This window comes from Haliotis rufescens, unplaced genomic scaffold, assembly GCF_023055435.1.
Source record: "Haliotis rufescens isolate VD_foot unplaced genomic scaffold, xgHalRufe1.0.p SCAF_49, whole genome shotgun sequence".
Classification (NCBI taxonomy): domain Eukaryota; kingdom Metazoa; phylum Mollusca; class Gastropoda; order Lepetellida; family Haliotidae; genus Haliotis; species Haliotis rufescens.
In genome coordinates, this window is record NW_025964212.1 from 2,058,544 (window position 1) to 2,085,449 (window position 26,906).

Below are 26,906 nucleotides of genomic sequence, written 5' to 3' on the forward strand. Positions count from 1 at the left end.
TGTATGACGCGGCCCGGGATCGAACCCTGGACCTTCCGCTCTCCGGGCGGACGCTCTACCACAAGACCACGGAGGCGGTGTTCCCTATAATAAAGAAGTTGACATCCACAAATTCTCTTCCTTGCTAAATGTTACACATAAAACCTCATGTTTACGTGTTTGGTTTTAAATGACATTTAGCGGTGTTCAATCAACAATGAACCACCTCAAAACTTAACAAAGAAAACGTTTATCTCCTAATTCCCCGATTTTGAAGATGGATCAAAAGTTTTATATAATTATAGGCCACTTATATTCCGCATATTTCCACACCACTCAGGGGCATGCTAAGAGCGCTATTATTACCACGGTCACTGGATCAGTGTGCACTCAAGAATCATTCTCAGCTCCCTGGGGAGTATACAGCCCAAGCTGCCTGATAGGCGCTAGAGGTTAACAGAGGTACATTTCGAACGAAGTCACTTGGCCAAGGAGACACCACATGTGCTGCATGTGCTTCAGTGTGGACAGGACCGAAGCCCCGGGTACTCTTGGTGCAGACGTAAATTCATAAGGACACAACCAATCATTTTTCAGAGAACAACATTTCTGCCTCTTTCACGAACAGTGCAGCCCTGAGCGAAAACGCCATTTCTTCAGGTCATGAAGTGCACATTAGGGCTGGGACGAGTCCAAATTTACTACCGGCTGCCCACACCCCTATTACCCGACCCTACCCGGGTGCCCGCTGTTGGTGTCAAGAGATAGGTACAAAATGTCCGATTTGGGATGACAGTAGTCCTGGCAAACTGTATTTAGATACACGTATGAAACGATGTGGTCATGCATAGACTGAAGTTGGCTGAAGTTTTATCTTTGTTCAAACATTTATAAGTCTGAAGGAATGCGAACATTAGAGACTTAAAATTGTTATGTAACCATGTAATTATAGTGAATTTTTGTCATGAAACAATACATCACGGGACTTACCACGATCCGGATAGTCTTGTGTTTACCCAGGTCCTACTCAGTATCCACCCGACCAGAGTACCCGAGTTACCCGTCCCAGCCCTAGCTAGGAAACTTATATGTTATTTGTGGACACCAATGTTTAATTAAAGACAATCATGACCCTAGTCGGAAAATCATATTTCATTTAAGCAGACTGAAAGTAGATCTGGGATAGGATGTTATATCATTGGAGTGAGATTTGTTTTAGATTTCAGAAGAGTACAGTATTTCAAAATAAATACACAATACATAGAAATACAGGACTTCACACACACACAATATTAATCACGTGAGAACATGATTATGCGAAATCATATACACCTTGAACTCACATATACTCAGCATGAGTTGAAAGACGTCACATATGTGACATATGTGGTTATGAATTGTAAAAATGAGTGAGTGAGTGAGTAAACCCACGAGCACGGGTATGGTGCTGACAAACCTAGAAACATAATTAGGGCGAACTGGGATTCGAACCCACAATCATAGGTTTCTGGAGTGCCCAAGGGACGCAACTCTGCACAGCGAATCGCGGCGCCTGGGCCATCCGTGTCCCCTGTAGAAATGAAGACTTAAAACATCCCTAACACTCACACCGGCACAGGGCGATTCATTGGCACTTCCAGGCCCATTCCACAACTGACCAATAAATTATCTTTTTAACAGACAAGCCAACCAAAACTTTTTAAAATTTAATTTATTTTTTTTAATTTTAACAATTAATTAACCAGACCAATTAGTATCTTTTTATCCCACAAACGTACCATATCTTTTGCAAAAATTAAATGCTGTGTTTGAGTTAACATGTATGCTTCTTTGAGAGGCATTGAAAAGTTGGTGTAGAAAGTAAGGATAAATATATGGATGAACAACTTTATTACAATTAGGAGTGACGTGAAATGGTGTTAGAACCTACAGGTCACTCCTAATTGTAATAAAGAAGTTGTTCATCCATATATATCTTATCCTTACTTAACATGTATACATTCTTCACACCTTTCCGTAACTTTTTGTAACTTTTATTTCATTCGTTTTATGAGGAATAACGTTCATTATTCTCAATTTGTATTGAGCATCTTAGCATGACCAAGAAAACATGAAGAAGAAAAAACACAAAACATTGTTCTTGCCTCAATACAAAATATGAAATAGTTCTAACAAGACGAGTTATAACTCCCACCGGCAATCCTTTTTTATAAAGGTTATTCGGTGTAGACTAAGTGGGAAATCATGAAAGAAAAAAATGCTATTAATGTAATGGTCACATTACTCCCACCATAGATCACACACACTCCTATGTTTGTAAATGTTCAAATAATATTACTGGATGATCGCATGCATTTACTTTTGGCCTTGGAAATAACAGCTGGTCATCAGAGGTACAATCTAACCTTTATATAAAAGTGTTTTATTTAACAGATCTTATCTTTTGTGTCTGACAGCAGCCAAAAGCACAAACAAAAAATAAAATATAACATTTTTTTCACTCCATTTTTGATTGAAACCAAAATTTAAAAGATACAAATAGAAACATCACATAATATGAAAGTAACTACATACTTTTTATATAATTCATCAAACGCATTGTATGTGGTCTCTGGCCTTCTCAGAAGTAGATGAATAACATACATGTTACCATGGTTACTGTAAAAAGACAAAACATCCTGCATTCTTACAGTAGCATCATGTAGGGTTTCCACCATAACACTGACCCAACAACGTCATGCCAGCTTTCGTTGATTGGTGGACATTAAAATGACAATTCAATGGTATCAAAGGTCTAGATATGTATACACAATAGAATGATACTTTTTGGCATAGCCCTGTTTTTTCAGGCTTCATACATTGAAGGAAATTTATATTATGGCTTTGTTGTGTTCCAAAAAATGTCACACTTTTGGATTTGTTGTTTGTTTGTTTGTTTGTTTGTTTGTTTGTATGCAGCATTCAGCAATATTCCAGCTATATGACGACAGCCTGTAAATAATCAAGTCCAGACTAGACAATCTAATGATTAATATTATGAGCAATGATCCAAGAAGCAGGGGTTCGGTGACATGCATCACCTAAGTCACCAATCCCTGCATTGGAAATACTTGCCTGCCTGATCGTCCGTGACAAGCCGTTTTTGTCTCGGGCAGTTCACTTTTAGAAAATGCACGCCTAATGATTGTGTTGATTTTTTAAACAATATTTGTAAAACATATGAATAAAACACATACTTGCTGACATGATGATCTACGAATACAGCCAAGTGACTCATTAATGACTGCACGAAATCTTACTGCAGCTAATGCTAGGGTTTAGAACATTGCATGAAGCTTTGGTGTGTACTCAGAACGCTGCAACAGTGTGCAGTATGTGTGTGACATGACAATGGAGAACGCCAAAATGATGTGTGGAGCTTTGTTAACCTGACTGAGATGTTATAATCATTTGCAAAGAGTTGGGTAGTCCAATTTGCAAAATGTGAACTGGCAACTTTCTAACTTGCCAGGCAACTTTTGTGAGTTGCCAGTCTGGTCATCTGGCTAGATTCTTTGTGAACATTCAACACTGCCACTCCTGACTACCCGATCCATTAAGTCATTTCTTGTGACCAGCGTAGGGGACCAGAAATCCCCACAATGACAATGGCCTGTAAATAATCAAGTCTAGACGAGACAAACCAGTGATAGACGTTATGAGCAACACCCTGCAATGTTAAACAACACACACACACACAAATATCAGCTCTTACAACAAATCCTACGGGGGATTCTATATCTTGGTCACAATCATCCTCGCCTCTTCTCATTCCCCAACTATTTTCTTCACAACTTCTTCCAGTTTCATGGCAGCAGCAAGGTCCCCTGCTACACGGAGTCGGCCGTTCATGTAGGCCTGGAATGGTTTCAAGCGCCCCGCAAACATGGCCTGCAAGTCGCCGACTGTCATCATCAAAGAAGCGTCACTGTCCCCAATTGGACAGGCACCACTTCCGGCACTGCCACGCCCTGTTCATAAAATGAGGAGTTGTTTAATTATGAATCGTCAAGTTTTCCATAAAATCAATTTCAGTTTTTATTCCTATTCATAATTCACAATCCATTGCACAAATAAAATATCAGAAAAGGAATGAGTGAGAGAGTATAGTTTTATGCCATTTTTAGCAATTTCATTTATTTCATGGTGTCTGGCACTAAACATCTTTCTGAGGCAAGGGAGTTAACTGACAATATAAGTCCAGTGGAAACTGGACTTTTAGTCAAGTAACTCCCTTGCCTCAGGAAGATGAGCACTATATACATGAGTGAGTCAGTATGTTTTTTACGCCGCTTTTAGCAATATTCCAGCAATATCACGGCGAGGGACACCAGAAATGGGCTTCACAAATTGTACCAATGTGGGGAATCAAACCCGGGTCTTTGGCGAGACAAACGCTTTAACCATTAGTCTACCTCCCTGCCTCATTATATAACATGAGATCTACAGGCTGAAAGGATAACAGAGCACCAAATAACACATCTTCCCGAGGCAAGAGAGTTAACTGACTTAAAAAGTCCAGTTTCCACCCTTGCCGAACTAGGCTGGAATTACTGGGCTCGATCATAGCGCCACCAGTGGCTATTACCAGTTATGTCCCTCAAATTCCACCTCACGTATCACTTGCGTTTGCTTCACACAAAATGGTGGCACCCAGTCAGGACGATCTGATCGATAATCAAGATCTATATTGTGATAAAACGGGTCTTACATCGCGAAATGCATCAAATCACGTGAGCACCTTGATTAAAAACATGAAAAGACTTGGAAAATATCTGTTGACAACAAGTTGGAGGTGCATATGCTTTGCAAATCCTGCAATCGACCGAAATCTGCACGACAGTTTATGAACCGGATTTCGATTTCGATGCGCGATTTTGATAGGACTATGCATAGACTCGTTAGTCCAGCCAAAATGTAACTCCATAATACCAGCCTAGTTCGGCAAGGGTGGAAACCAGACTCTCTTGACTCGGGAAGATGCAAATAACATGACTCAGTTGCCTTGTTCCTAGAGGGAACAGAAACACTAGGCAATGCTCTTGTAGTCCTCGACATGGTTATATCAAACCTTCACTAACTAATGGCTCAATTAAACCCAAATGGGACATTAAATTCTTAATGATCAAGTTACTGACATTATTTTAATTGGTTGTATCGAATGTTTATTCGCATAACAATACGGCTACTAATGGCATGTTAATGTAAGTGTTTTCATAATCGTGTCATTAAATGCTGGTTGTCCCCGAAATGTTTTCAGTGCTGTTGGGGGCACAGATGGCCCAGTCGTCTAAAGTGCCGCAATTCACTGTCCAGAGTTGCGTCCCTTGGGAATCACGCATGTTGAGATGCCCAACGCTAACACCGTATTCGTGCGTGCGTGATTCCCGTGCACCCTGTTGAGTTGATTGGTTCAACTGTGTCATATGGCCCTGTGACTCAGGGGTAGCATCATGCAGATGGCTGTTACAATGAATGCTTGTTCCACCCATGACGAACAGGTCTGGTTGTTGATGAAATATAGTGATAGCTAAATAGACAGATTTTTTATTCATGCACCGATTGTCTTTAAATGTAATATCCAGTTATGTATGACTGTTTAATAATCCCATACCAACTTTGACTGGAGTAGGTGCGATAGTTTTTCAGATATTGTATTAAACGTCGGTACCTTAAATTACCTTCCAGACTATAGGTTCAAATCCCAGTTCGCCCCAACTATGTTTCTAGGTTTGTCTGCACCATACCTGTGCCAGGTTTCACCAAAGTGGTAAGACCTGCATCATTTGGGGCTTCCCTCCTACAAACTGACAAGCGGCGTTAAACCCAACTCACTCACAAAGTATTTTCCAAAATTCCCATTGAACCCTTCCACATGACGGAAACTATATAAAGGTGAATGACTGAGTGTGGTAGTGGCATTATTCCAGCCATATCTATCTATCTTTGTTGTTTAACCCCGCACTCAGCAATATTTCAGCTATATGACGGCGTTCCGTAAGTAATCGAGTCTGGACAAGACAATCCAGTGATTAATATCATGAGCATCGATCCACGCAATAGGGATCGATTACATGCATCAACCAAGTCAGTGAGTCTGACAACCCGATCCCGTTAGTCGCCTTTTACGACAAGCATAGTCGCCTTTTACGGCAAGCATGGGTTGCTGAAGACCTATTCTACCCCGGAATCTTCACGGGTCTATTCCAGCCATAACAAGGCCTCACATGTTGTACCAACATTAGAATCAAAACCAGGCTTTTTGGCATGATGACTCAACAACTCAACCACCCGATGCATGAAGATCCAGGGTAGAATAGGTCTTCAGCAACCCATGCTTGCCATAAAGGCAACCATGCATGTCGAAAGAGGCCACAAACGGGATCGGGTGGTCAGGCTCGCTGACTCGGTTGATGCATGTCATCATATCATATCCTAATTGCGTGGATCGATGCTCATGATGTCAGTTACTGGATTGTCTGGTCCAGACACCATTATTTACAGACCGACATCATATAGCTGGAATATTGCTGAGTGCGGAGTTAAACAACAAACAAGGCTACCCCTACCAACTGTGTAAAGAGATGTTATTAAGGTCTTAATTGCAATAATTTGTTAATAACCATTTCTGAGGTCTAGGTAGTAGATCCCCCCTCCGTCCCCGGTCAGCTGGAACTGGTACACCGCAGCCACCTTCTGAACCAGGGATTCAGTGATCACAGACTGGGCAGCCATCAGAATCTCCTCAGGGGTCAAGGTCGGCCCTTGACCGGATCCCTCCACAACTTCCTGTTCTGTACGCAAGGCTGCTACCTTCAGTAGATCCGGGCGTGGCAGGGGCTGCCCAACTGGTACGGGCGGGTTGTGGCCTAAGATCAGTGGATTTGAGGTTAATATTGATTCAACTGTGACATGCATGAAATACTCATATCCCCTGCCAATATGAACGGTTGTGTGCAAGGCATTAGCCCTCCGGAAATGAACACTGCCACCCAGTCAAAGTTGTTGTCCTCAAAGACATATCTATGTGCCAAGTTTGCTGAAGAAATATTGTACAGTTGTCAAGATCTGTCCCAGAAAGGAGCACTACTGCCATTTTCAGTCTTAGTCAAAGTTGTTGTCATGAAAACTCAAATATTTTTAGTAAAAATCCATAACCACCTATCTATGTGCCAAGTTTGATGAGCTTTTGAGTTCTGCTCAGGAAAGGAAACATGATGGACGAACGGACGGAAGGTCGGATACATGTAAGGACGGAAGAAGAGTACCCATTCCTATATCCCCCTTCCACTTCATGGCAGGGGATAATTACAACTTGTAGTGAATACTCTACCCCGTAACTTAAAGGGACACTAATCTCTGTCTTCTACCCGGCTGTCTAACACTGCCGGAAAGGACTCACTAGCTGCTGTGAGGCAATTTGCTGTTTAATGCAACTGAGCGTGACAAGAGACTGGGCTACCGTCTGTAAGGACAACGTAAATAAACTTTAAGGCAATAATACGCATTTCTGAACACTGATTGTTTACCCGTGATCTATGAAGATTTCGATATTACAAAGGGCGCATGTTAATTCATTTCATCAACCTAAACAAACAGACAAAATAAGAATGGTGGAAGCTCATTAATTGAAAATACCCCTGATGGTTATAGTTTTAAAAAACGTCACTCCTAATTGTAATAAAGTGAGTGAGTGAGTGAGTATGGTTTTACGCCGCTTTTAGCAATATTCCAGCAATATCACGGCGGGGGACACCAGAAATGGGCTTCGCACATTATACCCATGTCGGGAATCAAACCCGGGTCTTCGGCGTGAAGAGCGAATGCTTTAACCACTAGGCTACCCGACCGCCCAATTGTAATAAAGAAGTTGTTCACCCATATATCTTATCCTTTCTTAGTACTCCAACTTCTAAATGCCTCTCAAAGAAGTTACTTATTAGCCTCTACTAAGACATAGAGTGCTTGGGATATATTTCAAAGAAAGGTCCAATAGGGTTTGCAAATAATTCATTTTAAAATTTTGATCCACCTAAAATCTCACACCTAAAATGTATTGTCATATATCTGACTCTAACAATAAAATGATACATATCAATAGACAAAACTTTCATTTGTTTTCATATATTGTTACAAAGCATAAAAATTATGAAACTCTAAATTATAGGTCTATAAACAAAATTATAAAATATTAACCTCTTGCTGAACAGATGCATGAGTGCGTTAGTGAGTTGGGTTAAACGCCGCTTTTAACAGTATTCCAGTTATATCACGACATGTCAGCTTAATGTGGGAGGAAAGCCCAAAGTGATGCAGGTCTCAGACGTTTACCATTTCGGTGAAACCCACGAGCACGGGTATGGTGCTGACAAACCTAGAAACATAATCAGGGCGAACCGGAATTCGAACCCATAATTATAGGTTTCTGGCGTGCACAAGGGCGCAACTCTGCACAGCGAATCAGATTATGATGTTTATTTGCTACTTTAACACCAGACTCAGCAATATCACAGCTACAAGACAGCAGCCGGCCTGATGGTTCACAAAAGTCCTTGAGTTGCCTGTACCTTACCCTGAGCTGCAAGGAAAGCTGATGCTAGATGTTGCAAGGCCTCGGGTAAGGCTGGGTTGTCCTGTTCCCCTGCCCCCCTTCCTGACCCACCCAGCCCGCCAAACAACCCTGGGGGCATGCAGACCTGCGGGGGAGGCTTGGAGGGAGGTCCCCGCAGGACCTTCACCTGAGACCTGCAACACAATCGATGTGACACGTGATCTGCCGAATGGCATACTGGACAGCGAGTGAGTGAGTAAGTGAGTGAGTTGTGTTTTAAGCCGCTTTGAACAGTATTCCAGTTTCATCACAGCATGTCAGTGTGAAGTGGGAGGAAAGGCCGAAATAATGCATGTCGGAGACTTGAATGTAATAATTAATAAATAAGTAATAAGTGTAATAATGATGTTAAATGAATGTAATATAGTGAGCGAGTGGGTATGGTTTTACGCCGCTTTTAGCAATATTCCAGCAATATCACGGCAGGGGACACTAGAAATGGGCTTCACACATTGTACCCATGTCGGCAATCGAACCCGGGTCCTCGGCGTGACGAGCAAACGCCTTAACCACTAGGCTACCCGACCACCCCGAATGTAATATAGATGTAATATAGATGTAATATGGATGTGATGCGGATGTAATATGCAGGGCTCAATGTAGCTATATAAATCATGCACCAGTGCAAACTATTATTGAAAAATGTAACCTTCTATTATGTCTACATGCACCAAGTGCATGTTAAGAGAATTCAAATTTGTGTCTAACAAATGCTTACTTGTCCACACAACAACTTGTGAATACACTCAAAACTAACACTAACACTAACTAACATTTACCATACCACATCACTATTCCCTGTTACGTGTATTTTGTCATGCTTTCTGGGGTTTGACATCATCAAACTGTGGGTACTTCAAGATTACGTGCACATGTCCTATATCATCTGTATTAAAAGTCATTTTATATATAAAAACTAGTTTATGCATCTATGTTTCAACTTTGATAAATTGATGTGACATTGGTGCAACCTGGTTCAGTCTGGTGCAACTAGGATTTCATATTAACATGCACCGGGTGCAATTTAAATCAAGTTCCTTAAATCGAACTCAGAATGTGTATGAAATGAGGAGGTAATATGTATATTAATGTAATATGGATGTAATGTGGATGTAATGTGGATGTAATATGGATGTAATGTGGATGTAATGTGGATGTGAGGTGGGTGTGATATGGATGTAATATGGATGTGATATGGATGTAATGTGGATGGGATATGGATGTAATGTGGATGTGATGTGGATGTGATATGGATGTAATGTGGATGTAATGTGGATGTGAGGTGGATGTGATATGGATGTAATGTGGATGGGATATGGATGTAATGTGGATGTGAGGTGGATGTGATATGGATGTAATGTGGATGTGATATGGATGTAATGTGGATGTAATGTGGATGTAATGTGGATGTGATGTGGATGTGATATGGATGTAATGTGGATGGGATATGGATGTAATGTGGATGTGATGTGGATGTGATATGGATGTAATGTGGATGTGATGTGGATGTGATATGGATGTAACATGGATGTAACAAGGATGTGATATGAATGTAACATGGATGTAACAAGGATGTGAAATGGATGTAATATGGATGTGAAATGTATGTTATGTGGATGTAACATGGATGTAATGTGAATGTAATATGGATGTGATATGGGTGTAACATGGATGTAACAAGGATGTGATATGGATGAAACATGGATGTAACAAGGATGTAACAAGGATGTGAAATGGATGTAACATGGATGGGATATGGATGTAACAAGGATGTGATATGGATGTAACAAGGATGTGATATGGATGTAACAAGGATGTGATATGGATGTAAAATGGATGTGAAATGGATGTAATGTGGATGTAACACGGATGTAATGTGAATGTAATATGGATGTAACATAGATGTAACAAGGATGTGATATGGATGTAACATGGATGTAACATAGATTTGATATGGATGTAACATGGATGGGATATGGATGTAACATGGATGTAATGTGGATGTAACATGGATGTGAGAACTCACAGTTCTATGCGACAAATCTCCACTCCCCAGTCCATGGACTGCTTGTTGCTCTCCTCCTGCAACAAAGAATAGCAGTAATATTTGACTTGTACTGATCAATGCTGATACTGACTGACTAGGGAGTTACACTGCTTTTAGCAATATTCCAGCAATATCACGGCGGTGGATACCTGAAATGGGGTTCGCACATTGTACCCAAGTTGGGAATAGAACCAAGGCCCTCAGTGTGACCACTAGGCTACCCTAGCACCATTTAATGATACAGCATAGCATCAATACTGGACTTGTACCACTATAGCATCAATACTTGACTTGTACCAGTATAGCATCAATTCTTGACTTGTACCAGTATAGCATCAATTCTTGACTTGTACCAGTATAGCATCAATACAGGACATGTTTCAGCAAAGCACTTATGATAAAACAGAGGCAATCCTAATCGCTCCGCCCTCAAGACAACATAATCTCAGCAACCCCATCTCACAATTGGACAATCCTTGATTCCTTTTTATTCACTTGTCCAAAACCTTGATGTGTTTATGGACTCCTCCCTAACTATGGAAGCACACACAAAGTGTCTCTGTAAGACATGTCATTTTCATTGGAGAAATATTGGATCAATCAACCATCTTCTCACTACTGAAGCTACAGCCCCCATGGCAAGATCACTCATCCTGTCTCGTTTGGACTATTGCTTGTGGTAATATCAGGGAATCAGCTGAACTGACTGCTGAAGATACAGAATAGAGCTGCCCGAATTGTGACAAGAACAAAGCTTCGGTCACATATCTCCCCCATCTTGAAGTCACTACATTGGCTGCGAGTCTACGAGAGGATTGGTCTTAAAATCCTCTCTTGTCTACCAGTCTCTTCACTGGCCCTGCCTATCGTCAAGAAATGTTTCTCAAATACAAATCTACCAGAAATCTCCGATCAAATGACAAACATCTCCTGTCTGTACCAAAATACAGACTAAAGTCCTTCGGTGCTCGATCCTTCTTTCATGCTGGTGCCTCTCTATGGATCTCCCTTCCCTGCAGCCTCAAAAGTGCACCTGGTATCACTGTGTTTAAGTCTGGACTCAAACCATACCTTTTGCAACACTACAACTGAACGTGTATATTTTTACTATCTTACTGTCCCCTCTCTGTTGTATATATACTACTCAAAAGAAGTTAAGGATCACCTGATTATTTCATATTACTATAGTTAATCTCTCATGCCATAACAGATTAACTTTACCATTATGAAAGAATCGGGTGATCCTTAACTTCTTTTGAGTAGTATAATTTTTTTATGTACATGTGCTGAATCTGCACATCGAGCATGTCCCTCAGTGATTTGGATTTTGCGCTATATAAAACTCTGATTATTATTTTTTATTACTTGACATGATCAATTGTCTGACCTGTTTGATATAAGATAGAAAGACTGATCACCAACAACTGCACAGTGAGTAAGATTGCTATAAGGCGGCCTTGAACAATATTTGAGTTATTTCACAGCATGTCTGATTCATGTTTGTGGAAAGCCCAAAGTGTTGCAGTTCTAAGGAATTTCCCACATTGGTGAAAGCCACAATCAAGGACGATCACAATCAGAGCAGATTTCATACTTGACATTTCATATTACTTCATATTGATCCATGTCAACTAATTACATATGGATGTGACTTGACAATCAGAAGTGGTTGTTCTTCTCTAGAATTTAACAAGCTTTCATAACATGAAGGACATAACTTTTTCCTCAGAAAAAATCAATACACAGAATCCCACGTTTCAAAACACTGTGAACACTGTGTCACTTGCATCGCACGAACTCATGGTCTTGTGCAGTGGATTTTATTACCACTTCACTGACTCCCTGGCATAGATACGGCCACACATGCATGAAATGGATTCATCACAACTATTGGGGCGGTCGGTAGCCTAGTGGTTGTGCAGTTCGCTTGTCACAATGAAGACCTGGGTTCGATTCCCGACATGGGTACAATGTGTGAAGCCCATTTCTGGTGTTCCCCGCCGTGATATTGCTGGAATATTAAAAGCGGCGTAAAACCATACTCACTCACTCACTCATCACAACTATTTACATCCAGACCTGTGGCTTGAGATTCATACATATTATGCAAAATGAATTTATTTTTGTTCTCTGAACTATTCCTTCTTTCCCTGGCCATGGACAGTTGTCATCCTGCATCCCTCAACTATAGGGCTCATCCTGGACTATGGAGCTCACTTGGACTATAGACTCACCTGGACTATAGACTCACCTGAGCTATAGGGCTCATCTTAACTATACGGCTCACCTGTACTATAGAGCTTACCTGGACTATAGCAGAGCTCCAGATAAGCTGCGTATCTGCGTAACATACGCATCAGATATGCATAAATAAGCAGTAAAATATTAAATTCAAGCGTATCAAATACGCAACGAACATTACAGATACGCTACAAATATAAAAGTGTGTATCATCAAAATATTGTGAAGTAACCCTACGTATTTGATTAGCAAATCAGCAACTTATTTTGAAATTATAAACGGGCATTCCGTCAACCTTGCCAAACTCCACGATGACAGTTACATCATGATCATTTGCCATCACACTTTCTTGTGGAAGTATCGTGGTATTTTTGAGTCCTATAAATCTCTCGAACCCAAACGACAGCAGTTTGCAGGGACTTGATGAATAGTGTTTTTAAATATTTAACTTAAATACCCACATGTGTAAAAACTAGTGGGTAACAGAAATTTGAATACCCGGATAGAATTACTGATACCCAATGATTTTAAAATGCATGGGTAAAATACTCACAACACCAAAAGCTTATCTGGAGCTATGACTATAGGGCTTATCTGAACTATACGGCTCACCTGTACTATAGAGCTTACCTGGACTATAGGGCTGTACAGGTGAGTACAGGCTATACAAGTGAGTACAATGGAGCTCACTTGGACTATAGACTCACCTGGACTATAGACTCACCTGAACTATAGGGCTCACCTGTACTAGAGACTCACCTGGACTATTGAGCTCATCTGAACTATAGGGCTCACCTGTACTATAGAGCTCACTTGGACTATAGACTCACCTGGACGATAGGGCTCACCTGTACTATAGGACTCACCTGTACTAGAGACTCACCTGGACTATTGGGCTCACCTGTACTAGAGACTCACCTGGACTATAGAGCTCACCTGGACGATAGGGCTCACCTGTACTAGAGACTCACCTGGAGTATAGGGCTCACCTGTACTAGAGACTCACCTGGACTATAGAGCTCATCTGGACTATAGGGCTCACCTGTACTATAGAGCTCACTTGGACTATAGACTCACCTGGACTATAGGGCTCACCTGTACTATAGGACTCACCTGTACTAGAAACTCACCTGGACTATTGGGCTCACCTGTACTAGAGACTCACCTGGAATATAGGGCTCACCTGTACTATAGGGCTCACCTGTACTATGGGGCTCACTTGGACTATAGACTCACCTGGACGATAGGGCTCACCTGTACTATAGGACTCACCTGTACTAGAGACCCACCTGGACTATTGGGCTCACCTGTACTAGAGACTCACCTGGACTATAGAGCTCATCTGGACTATAGGGCTCACCTGTACTATAGAGCTCACTTGGACTATAGACTCACCTGTACTATAGGACTCACCTGTACTAGAGACTCACCTGGACTATAGAGCTCATCTGGACTATAGGGCTCACCAGTACTATTGAGCTCACTTGGACTATAGACTCACCTGGACTATAGGGCTCACCTGTACCCAGTGGTCTAAGGTGCCGCGGTTCGCTGTGCAGAGTTGCGTCCCTTGGGCACGCCAGAAACCTATGATTGTGGGTTCAAATCCCGGTTCACCCCGATTATGTTTCTAGGTTTGTCAGCACCATACCCATGCTTGTGGGTTTCACTGAAGTGGTAAACGTCAGAGAACTGCATCACTTCAGGCTTTCCTCCCACATTAAGCTGACACGCCGCGAAATATCTGGAATACTGTTAAAAGCGGCGTTAAACCCAACTCACTCACTCACCACCCCACACATACATACACTGTTGAAAGCAGTGAGAAACCCAGCTCACTCCTATACATAACAACTGACCTGTACAATGTTGGAGATGTCCATCCTCTGGCTCTCGATGTCCGACAGTTTTCTCTGGACCAGGAGATTGAGCAGGGCGGTCTGCATCAGGATCCGTGTGGACTGGTCAAGATTCTGGACGTGGGTGATGGACTTTTCAACATCAGCTATACGATAGAACACATCAGCACCAAGCTCGATCACAGCGCCATCTGCTGTCAAAACCTGAATGTAAAACAGATACTGGAGATTAGTTGTGCTTGTAATAGGCTTATTCAATGGACAAGAGTATGTCATCTTCCCAAGGCAAGGGAGTTAACTGACTATTAAATTCCAGTTGGCACCCTTGCCGAACTAGGCTGGAATTATCGAGCTAAATTTTGGCTGGACCAATGAGTTTATGCATAGTCCAATCAAAATCGCATAATGATTTTGACACTCGGCTCATAAACTGCCGTGCAGATTTTTGTCAATTGCAGGATTTGCAAAGCATGTGTACTATCAACTAAGCGTCAACAGATATTTTCCAAATTATTCATGTTAATAATCAAGGTGCTCACATGATTTGATGCATTTCACAAGGTAAGACCTGGTTTTATTACAAAATAGATCTTGATTATCGATCAGATTATCTTCCCTGGGCCTAAAGGAGCTCTCACACTTTGCCGAGCTGACTCGTATGGAGCTCGTAGCGAAGTCGTACTAAACTCGGGGTAACTCGGGATACCTCGTAGTGATCTATGACAGTTTTGGAACTGCTCAGCCAACTCCTAACAAACTCATAACACACTCGTCCTACTTGTAGTACCCTTGTGGTGACCTCGTGGTGCTCGTACAGAACTCATATGAGGATCGTCTGCAAAATTTATTGCCGAGTTGACAAGAGTCTAATACGAGCTATATGAGCCTCCATGTTAAATCATGAGCTCAGTAACCACCTCAGCAAAGTGTGAGAGCTGCTTAAGGGATGCAACTCTGCAAAGCAAATTGGGGCGTCTCAGATGACTGGCCACCAATGTCCCCTCACCTTGTAAAGGAGGGTTAATATTACTGTATAGAAGTCTTAAACAAGTCTTACCTGTTTGGGAGGGACATTGAAGGCTCTGATGCGTATATCCACTTTATGCCATCTGTCAATCACTGGCAGTATAAACACCATCCCTGGCAAACAGAGCACAATACACAGTAAGTCCATATTCTAGCAGAGGAAGAATTGCATTTGATGGCTAAGAGAATGATATTACTGGTACAGCTATTTTCCAAGAGGTAATCAAATCAAACTAAGCCAAACTAACCAGAGGTCGAAAGTGTGAGCACAATCATCTTTCTCACTCAAGTCTCGCTTGGAGATATTGGTCTCTCTCTCATTCAAGTATAAATCATAACTAGCAGTCATTTCAGCCAACGAATCCACATTTCAGCAAACATAGCAATATGTTTGTTGTTTAACGCCACTATCATCAATTTCCCACTACATGATGGCGGAATGTAAATAATCAAGTCTCGACCAGATAATCTAGTGATTTAAATTGTTGACGATGATCCATCCCATCAGGTTACGATGAGACGCTATCAAACTAGTCACAGAGTCTGACCACCGAATCCACTTGGTCACCTCTCAAAACAAGAACAGATTGCTTTGAATCCCCAAATGATTTGTGAAGATCCTGGTTCACTCATCATAGTCATGAGTGAGTGAGTTGTGTTTGACGCCGCATTTAACATTATTCCAGTTATATCACGGCGTGTCAGCTTAATGTGGGAGGAAAGCCCAAAGAAATGCAGGTCTCAGATGTTTACCACTTCGATGAAACCCACGAGCACGAGTATGGTGCTGTCAAACCTAGAAACATAATGGGGGCAAACCGGGATTCGATCTCACAATCATAGGTTTCTGGCGAGCCCAAGGGACGCAACCCTGCACAGCGAATCGCGGCGCCTTAGACGACTGGGATATCCGTGCACCCCTTGTGGTCATGTATACATACCAGGCCCCTTGACTCCCTTCAGATGCCCAAGCCTAAACACAACCATCCTCTCAAAGTTGGGCACCGACTGAAACAGTAATTATATAAGATCCACACTGAAACTAGGGACGTCAGGTTTCCCCGAAGTAAGGATGCACTGCGACTTACACCTGACGATACATGATACATGATTCATGAAACATGTGTGTTGATTGGTGTTTGATTAAGTTATTGAATATCCAAATTTAATTAAAATCAGATATTTAACAAGTCAAAGATGTAACATGTACACTCGATGGCCTACAGTCTCTTGTGCCCGAGACAGCCTACAGTCTCTTTTATGCAAGATAGCCTCTTGTAAGTGAGATGGCCTACCTTCTCATGTATGCGGGATGGCCTCCCATCTCTTGTATGAGAGACGGCCTACAATCTCTTGTATGCGAGATGGCCTACCGTCTCTTGTATGAGAGATGGCCTACAATCTCTTGTATGCGAGATGGCCTACCGTCCCTTGTATGAGAGACGGCCTACAATCTCTTGTATGCGAGATGGCCTACCGTCTCCCGTATGTAAGATGGCCTACCGTCTCTTGTATGAGAGACAGCCTACAATCTGTATGCGAGATGGCCTACCGTCTTTTGTATGCAAGATGGCCTACCGTCTCTTGTATGAGAGATGGCCTACCGTCTCTTGTATGCAAGATGGCCTACCGTCTCTTGTATGAGAGATGGCCTACAGTGTCTTGTATGCGAGATGGCCTACAGTGTCTTATATGCGAGATGGCCTACCGTCTCTTGTATGCGAGATGGCCTACCGTCTCTTGTATGCCAGATGGCCTACAGTGTCTTGAATGCGAGATGGCCTACAGTGTCTTGAATGCGAGATGGCCTACTATCTCTTGTATGCGAGATGGCCTACCGTCTCCTGTATGCGAGATGGCCTACCGTCTCTTGAATGCGAGATGGCCTACCATCTCTTGTATGGGAGATGGCCTACCATCTCTTGTATGCAAGATGGCCTACCGTCTCCTGTATGTGAGATGGCCTACCGTCTCTTGTATACAAGATGGCCTACCGTCTCTTGTATGCGAGATGGCCTACAGTGTCTTGTATGAGAGATGGCCTACCGTCTCTTGTATGTGAGATGGCCTACCGTCTCTTGTGTGTGAGATGGCATACGTCTCTTGTACGCGATATGGCCTACAGTGTCTTGTATGAGAGATGGCCTACCGTCTCTTGTATGTGAGATGGCATACGTCTCTTGTACGCGAGATGACCTACAGTGTCTTGTATGGGAGATGGCCTACAGTGTCTTGTATGCGAGATAGTTTACCATCTCTGGTATGTGAGACGGCCTGCCATCTCTTGTATGCGAGATGGCCTACCGTCTCTTGTATGCGAGATGGCCTACCGTCTCTTGTACGCGAGATGACCTACAGTGTCTTGTATGGGAGATGGCCTACAGTGTCTTGTATGCGAGATAGTTTACCGTCTCTGGTATGTGAGACGGCCTACAGTCTCTTGTATGCAAAATGGCCAAAAGTCTCTTGTATGCAAAATGGCCAAAAGTCTCTTTATGCGAGATAGCCTACAGTCTCTTGTATGGGAGATGGCCTACAGTGTCTTGTATGCGAGATAGTTTACCGTCTCTGGTATGTGAGACGGCCTGCAATCTCTATTATGCGAGATGGCCTACAGTCTCTTGTATGCGAAATGGCCAAAAGTCTCTTTGTGCGAGATAGCCTACAGTCTCTTGTATGCGAGACACTGCTGAAACCCATGATAGTGCGTATTGGACCGCACAGTTGGTGTATGGTCCCAGCCCTAGTATATATAAAGAAGAAGTTGTCATCAATAACAATACTCCCAGTCATAGTTACCTTAAAGCTGAACCACACACTGATGGGGAAGGTGATGACCCAGACGATGAAGCTGAGAACTACGACAACCCTGTATAGCAGTCTTGAAACGAAGCTCTCTTCTGAAAAAATCACATCCAGAATATCACTGGTGTTGTGTGGCATTATATATTATTGTACGTCTTTTTATGATCATTGTTAGTGCAGCAAATAAAATGATCATGAAATATCATTAGCTGAAGGACCCGTGAAGATCCGGGGTAGAATAGGTCTTCAGCAACCCATGCTTGCCGTAAAAGGCGACTATGATTGTCGGGATTGGGTGGTCAGGCTCGCTGACTTGGTTGATGCATGTCATCGGATCCCTATTGGGTAGATCGATGCCCATGATGTCAATCACTGGATTGTCTGGTCAAGACTCGATTATTTACAGACCGCCGTCATACAGCTGGAATATTGCTGAGTGTGGCGTTAAACAAACAAACAAACAAACAAACGTTAGCTGAAGTGTTTATACAGTACCTACAGAGGAAGTGTAAGTTACTGAGTTGGGTTTAACCCATCTTTATTCCAGTTATATCACGGCATGTCAGCTTAATGTGGGAGGAAAGCCCAAAGTGGTGCAGATCTCAGAAGTTTACCACTTCAGTGAAACGAGCACAGGTATGGTGCTGACAAACCTAGAAACCTAATTGGGGCGAACCGGGATTCGAACCCACATTCACTGGTTTCTGGCCTGCCCAAGGGAAGCAACTCTGCACAGTGTTAGTTAGAGTTACCTCCCTACCTCACTGCCCAGACTTGATAGATCAGGATTTTTTTTAGGTAATAGTTTCTTGAAGACTATATAAGAACGAGACGAGGGCAAACTGATGCCTAAGAGCTGACTTGGGGACAAGGGTTGGATGAGAGTGTTTTACTAAATACATGCTCACAAGTTTGTAAGAGGGGGGACTTTTATATTAAATGGTTGCTGCCAATATATAATAATACAAACATTCCTAACAACCTTGAATTTCATAATTATCTGCAAATTTTAAGATTGTTATGAGAAAATAACATTGTCGAGATTAGGTGAGGTGAAATTGGGTTTAACATGGTGTTCAAGATTATTGCACGTATATAGCGATGTGCATGCACGTGTGTGTGTGACTGCCCGTAACTAATGCCGATTTTATAATGCTAGCACACAAAGATACCATGCCGCAGTTTAACATGGATACCCCACTCAGACACAGTTTACTGACTCCAACCCAACCAGTCCTTGGCTTACCCCTCAACCGAGCGCCAGGCAGGGTAACAACAAGTACCATCTTTTAACGTCATTTGGCATGACGCAGCCGGGGATCAAACCCTGGACCTTCCGCTCTCCGGGCGGACGCTCTACCACTAGACCACGGAGGCTGTCAGCATTGTTTAAGTTAACATTTAGTCAGGGTTCATACAGATCTTCGGACTCTAAATTCAAGCACTGTTTAAGCACTTTTCAAGGAAAAACATATGTTTTCAAGCACACTTTTCCCGTTTAACAACGCCCAAATCCTGTACTTTTAATCCCAATAATGACAATTTGACAGTTTTTCTGGTGACAACTGCTTTGTCTGTGAGAATTTAGCACACCACATCACATCATACCAATATCAGTTTCCTTCCTGCAGCAGTAACCATGGTAACACATTGCCCTGTTTCTGTCTTATGTTTCCTGCACCCATTGGTACTTTGATCCCAAGCGTGGTTAAAAACACACTTCCGTATGATTTAAACACAATCTGACCGGTTCCTCTGTTTGGTCTGTCGCAAGAACGGGAACAGTCCAGAGCTTCAAGTGCCGCTCCACCGCCTCCGTGGTCTTGTGGTAGAGCGTCCGCCCGGAGTGCAGAAGGTCCAGGGTTCAATCCCTGGCCCCGTCGTACAAAAAGACGTTAAAAGATGGTACTTGTTGTTACCCTGTCTGGCGCTCGGCATTAAGGGGCTAAAACAAGGACTGGTCGGCTCGGAGTCAGTATACTGTGTCTGAGTGGGGTATTCATGTTAAACTGCGACATGGTATCTCAGTGAGCTAGCTAATCGGTATCAGTCCGGACTAGTACAAGCAGCCACACACACACATTCATGTGCATGCACGTCGCTATATAAGTGCAATAATCTTGGACGCGACGTTAAACCCAATTTCACCTCACCTCAAGTGCCGCTCATGATAATGTTAATTAAACTCAATTCAATAATACAATGCGCAAAGGAAGTAACGCACGTTACCCATAATATACAGAAGACAGTTTTTTTTTCATGTTGTAAGCAACAGGAAGTAAACAGTGCATTAAAAGAATAGATAACTATTTTCAGTAGTGACTTTGTTACAGCTAGGCTGATTTTATTTACATTCCAGCACTTTTCACGAATTTTCAATAAAATTCCAGCACATTGATTTTAAAATGGCAGAATCAAGCACTTATGGGACATGGTTAAATTCAAGCACTTTTCAAATCTTTCGAACCCTGTTAATTCCTAATAACTATAACCATAATTAATGATAATTAATTCCTTATGATAATGATAATTATAATCAAGTATATTAATCATGAACATGTGATGAAAGTACAGTTACCTGTTTCAAAATCAGTGATACTTGCCACCTCCAATGTGCCTTTGTTGGAGTAGGTAAATGCAGACTTGTACTTGGCGGTCATATTTTGGTCGTAGGTAAACGCTGACCCATAGTTGAAAGCTGACCCCCCTACCTCGGGGTCTGACCAGTCAGTCATTGGGATGCGTGTGTACTTCACAGACATCTTCAATGTCACGTTTATTCCTCAGAAGACTCCCGATAAACCCCGACAAGCAGACCCCACTGTCTTTTCATGGTGGACTTCAGTGATCAAACAGCCAAGGCCGGGCTACTTCCTGGTCTGGATAACGTGATGTTTCAGTGATTCTGAAATACAGAGGTGTTTCATATAGACAAGTGGAGCGTCCCCCCAGAGAGCGGAAGGTCCAGGGTTCGATCCCCGGCCGCATCATACCAAAAGACGTTAAAAGATGGTACTTGTTGTTACCCTGTCTGGCGCTCGGCATTAAGTGGCTAAAACAAGGACTGGTCGGCTGGGAGTCAGTATACTGTGTCTGAGTGGGGTATTCATGTTAACTGACTGACTAACTGAGTATGGTTTTACGCTGCTTTTAGCAATATTCCAGCAATATCATGGCGGGGGACACCAGAAATAGGCTCACACATTGTACCCATGTCGGGAATCGAACCCGGGTCTTCGGCGTGACGAGCGAACGCTTTTACCACTAGGCTACCCGACTGACCCGTATTCATGTTAAACTGCGGCATGGTATCTCAGTGAGCTAGCACTATAAATCGGCATCAGTCCGGACTAGTACAAGCAGCCACACAAACACACACACGTACATGCACGTCGCTATATAAGTGCAATAATCTTGGACGCGATGCTAAACCCCATTTCACCTCACCTCACCTCATATAGACAAGACTGGTATACCACTCACTGATATACCATCTTCCTGAGGCAAGGGAGTTAACTGACTGTAAACGTCCAGTTTCCACCCTTGTCGAACTAATCTGGTATTCTGGAGTTAAATTTGGGCTGAACTAAAGAGTCTTTGCATAGTCCGATCAAAATCGCACAACAAACTAGGCATCTGAACAATATGGATTTCAACATGCAGATTTCGATCGACTGCAGGATTTACAAAACATGTGTACCGTCAGCTGGGCGTCAACAGATATTTTCCAGACCTTTTCATTTTTTAATCAAGGTGCTCAAATTATTTGATGCTCTTTGCGAGGTAAGGCCCGTTTTATTACAATATAGATCTTGATTATTGATCAGATCGTCTTGACTGGGCGCCGCCTTTTGTTTGAAGCAACTGCAAGGGATATGACAGGTGGAATCTGATTGGTCAATAGAAGGGAGTCAAGGGACATAACCCATAATAGCCATTGGTGGCATTACGATGGAGTCACGACATTCAAGCGTAGTTCAATACTGGACTTTTGGAGTCAGTTAACACCCATGTCTTGGAAACTCTACATGGCCTTCGATACAATACACAATACATATGGAACAATACATGATGATTCAAAATACATACATCTTACTTGCTTACCAAAAGAAGAACTCCATCTAATTAAAAACTCGCTTCAATATTTGTTTGTGTTTATGCATGTATAAACGTAAAACTCAGGGTGCACACTGTATAACGCTTTATAACTTCACAGACTACCTATTTAATCATTAACACAAAAACACTGTAGACATCAGCAGGAAATCAGTGACATCATTCAGCAAATGTTCGGGGCAACAATGCAACACATGCTCCGCCTGTTCTTTTAACATGTTTATCAGCCAATCAGGAATCAGTCTGTTAGTCATCTTCCCGAGGCAAGTGAGTTAACTGACTATAAAAGTCCAGTTTCTACCCTTGCCGAACTAGGCTGGTATTATGGAGTTACTTTTTGGCTGGACTAACGAGTCTATGCATAGTCCAATCAAAATCGCGCACCGAAATCGAAATCCGGTTCGTAAAGTGTCATGCAGATTTCGGTCGATTGCAGGATTTACAAAACATGTGCACCGCCAACTCATTGTCAACACATATTTTCCAAATCTTTTCATGTTTTTAATCAAGGTGCTCGCGTGACTTGATGCACTTCGCGATGTAAGACCCGTTTTATCACAATATAGATCTTGATTATCGATCAGATCATCTTGACTGGGCACCGCCATTTTGTTTGAAACAAATGCAAGTGATGCAATCTCATTGGTCCATAGGAGAGGCTCAGAAGGAACATAACTCATAATAACCACTGGGGGCGCTACGATCGAGCCCAGGAATTCCAGCCTAGTTCGGCAAGGGTGGAAACTGGACTTTTAAAGTCAGGAAGATATACACTTACTTACATATGATTATGGAGATCAGGTGATGTGAGCTTATGCAGCAGGAGTTGAGAATACCAAGACGTTTAGTTCTGGGACAAATGCAATAAATGGATGTACAGTTTGTGTTGCTCAAGGTTGTCTTTGAAGAAGTACAAGGAACTGTCCCCATCTGATTCATACACTGCTTGTTTCCTGCATTTGCATATACCCAATAAGTAACATATTGTCAGTGTGAAATATCAACTATAAACATGATGAATGTATTAGAATGTATATTCATGAAACTATACATGATTATGATGATATACATAATTCATGTATGTTATGTATTTATGTATACATGTGTGTGAATGCATTTCATAGCGCAGCAATCCCTCGCTACAATGCTACCTTGGGGGTCCAAATAATTGATGAGCGCTATCTATAGACGATCAGCAGTTCAGCAAAGGCAAGTCAATTGTATACTGGAAAAAATACGGGAAGATATGGTAAAAGTCAAAATAGGGAATTGTATCAAGTGAGTGAGTGAGTATGGTTTTACGCCGCTTTTAGCAATATTCTAGCAGTATCACGACGGGGGACACCAGGTTTGGGCTTCACACATTGTACCCATGTCGGGAATCGAACCCGGGTCTTCGGTGTGACGATCGAACGCTTTAACCACTAGGCCCTGACCACCCCTCAGTTCAGCTGAGGTGGAGTCGTAGGGGGGTAGATGACCAACACAACAGCACATGCTTGCTCTGCCTACGCTGCATGTTTCAGAGTTTGAAAAAAAAGATTAGATTATCATGGTTATAGTAGTTGTTTATGATTTATATAGTGTAAAAAAGAATTATCGGGTGTTATGCTCAGAAAAAACACACAGTATCCCTTCAGCGAATTCAGGTAGGATCATTGGCAAGACTGCTTAACATAGCACTAACCATGATCACACTGGCCCACACCGTGCTTCTCTTATCTGGCATGTCTTCTTGATCTTTACAGTTATTTGTGTTCAGGTCGGTTACCCTCAACTCCATCCTTAGCCCAATGTGTGAAGCCCATTTCTGGTGTCCCCTGCCATCATATTGCTGGAATATTGCTAAAAGCGGCGTAAAACCATACTCACTCACTCACTATCCTTAGCCGTTGGACCCCTGTTCCAATCAATCACCTCTTCACCATAATTTTACACAGGCACATTTTTTCTGATAAAATATCCCTTTACAACCCCTTTACAAGCTCCTTAGAGTTGAGGTGAGAGTCACCAGTTTCACCACTTTTAACATGTTTAACAAATTACTCCAATGAATTATTTCGTGACGTTTTTATCAAGTTTCATATTATTTAAAAAACTGTTTCTCTACTGAGCATGCACTCTAGCAGTAAAAAACTGTTTGCCAATTAATATATATATCAGTCCAGCCAAACTGACAATGCAAGGTCAATCATCAAACCATGAGGGGCTTCATGGAATCAGATAAAGCGCCCATTAAAGTGCAGTAATCATGGATCATGAACATGAAAAGAATATGAAACGAGGAAACGTGTTTTGTTTTCAAGAAGATATGATTATCTCTTTTGACAAACAGACTCAGAGGTCTATCCTGAATCATTGGCCACTTTCGGGCTGTCTGATTAACAACCGACCTTGAACATGATGATTACAATGTTGATGATCGAAGGTAAGTAAATGTAAGCATGGTAAGTAGAATGTTACATGTTACATCTCACGATCCTGCTTACTTTGGGAACAGACCATGAAATACCGGTATTTGATGGTCTCTGCTTTGGGTTTTATGTAGGGGTTCGTGGGTGGCCCTTCATTCTGCAGATTCTGTTATCTATCATACAGTGAATATGTTAACGAACATTGACAACTACCTCGATCCTGATCAATGATGGACGCTGGTGGTTATCCTGGGATCTCTCCGCCTTGCATTGTGTTCACGATAACTTGAGTTCAAAGGCAAGTCAGGAAGAGAATAGACTACACACGATAAAGCACTGAAGTGTTTGTATCTCTATCTTACCCGCGATATTGCACTGGGAATATTAATCAGCGGGTAATGAAATATTGCGAAACGTATCCGACTCAGGTGTCAAGTTTGTTTACTAAATAGAATTACTTCCCTTTGTGTCAAGGGAGGTAAGCACTTGATTTCACATAATGACGGTCTCTAAAATATTGTAAGGCAACTCCAGCGATCAGTGTGCATTTAGTGAGAGACATATGCCTACCATGTAACTAACAGCCTGAATTACATTGTTCCTATGTCCATTGATAAAATTTAGAAAGTCATATCTGAATAGACACCATATTCTTTTTTAGTACGTGTGCAGCGGTCGCGAAACCCAAACTCATTCGTGGTAACCAACTTTGCAAAATGCGTTTCATTCGAATTATTTTGTTGTACTTAGCGATAACTGGTTTATGCATCAGGCTGAGTGTAAGTGTTTGAGGGATACATTGTAATATAGTTTAGATCGATGTCGAGTCTGGACCAGACAATCCAGTGATTGACATCATGAGCATCGATCCACGCAATTTGGATCGATGACCTGCATCAACCAAGTCAGCGAGCCTGACCACCCGATCCCGTTTGTCACCTTTTACGACAAGCATAGTCACCTTTTATGGCAAGCATGGGTTTCTGAAGACCTATTCTACCCCGGATCTTCACGGGTCCTTTGCATTGTGTGCACTCCTCTTTCTACAGATAGGTAAAGCGGCAATGAAACCGAAGCTAAACTTGATGTGTAAATTTCTTTTGGGCCCCCAACGTATAATAGCGACGAATGAAAATGTCAGGTTCATTTAACGGACCGGCGCTTAACCTGCAATTTGGTTTCTGATTGTTGACATAATCGGTTCTTTCTGCAACTTGCTTGGCCCGGAATGACACGAGTGATCGCGAATGACTTTGGTTGCGCATTTCTAAACTGGTCCTCATTGGCTGTTGCGGAAAGACAGTCACCCAGCTAACTACACAGCAGTGCGTAGAAACGGAACATGCACAGCAACAGACAACCAGTCAATATCGTTCTCCCCCGTATTAGCCCACGTCTTCCTGTTGCTCGGCAACACGTGAGACGTGGTTTCATCGAAATAAATCATGAATGATAGACGATAATAAAATGGCATCAACTCTGATCGATTAAAGGGTCAAGCAAACCTGGACAACCTATGCCGTGTGTTGTCATAGCAACCGTAACCTTTTCAGTTGAACTATGCGAACATGTGTCTTAATTTGTTTAAGTCAATTAGCACTAAAACCGTCATCGCATCCCAACTGTGTGGATTGATGCTCATGATGTTAATCATTTGGATTTTCTGGTCCAGACTCGATTATGTACAGACCGCCGTCATATAGCTGGAATATTGCTGAGCACGGTCAGCGAGCCTGACCACCCAATCCCGTTAGTCGCCTCTTACGACA

At 42.3% G+C, this 26,906-nt stretch overlaps 1 protein-coding gene across 2 annotated transcripts; it reads right to left on the bottom strand.

The window, feature by feature from the left end:
- On the bottom strand, window positions 1-25,594 carry LOC124115662 (stomatin-like protein 1). 2 transcript variants are annotated; one of them, XM_046476719.2, is made up of 10 exons: window positions 25,351-25,594; window positions 21,186-21,512; window positions 18,602-18,702; window positions 16,744-16,810; window positions 15,834-15,916; window positions 14,777-14,980; window positions 10,656-10,711; window positions 8,591-8,763; window positions 6,642-6,887; window positions 1-3,989 (listed from the first exon to the last, which is right to left on the bottom strand). In XM_046476719.2, exons 2-10 carry the CDS (start codon window positions 21,367-21,369, stop codon window positions 3,787-3,789), a joined length of 1,317 nt encoding a protein of 438 aa, XP_046332675.2. In that variant the 5' UTR covers window positions 21,370-21,512; window positions 25,351-25,594; the 3' UTR covers window positions 1-3,786. The 2 variants fall into 2 exon arrangements, with proteins under 2 accessions (XP_046332675.2, XP_046332676.2); XM_046476720.2 differs by having other exon boundaries at window positions 25,500-25,586.
- Window positions 25,595-26,906: the final 1,312 nt, after the last annotated feature.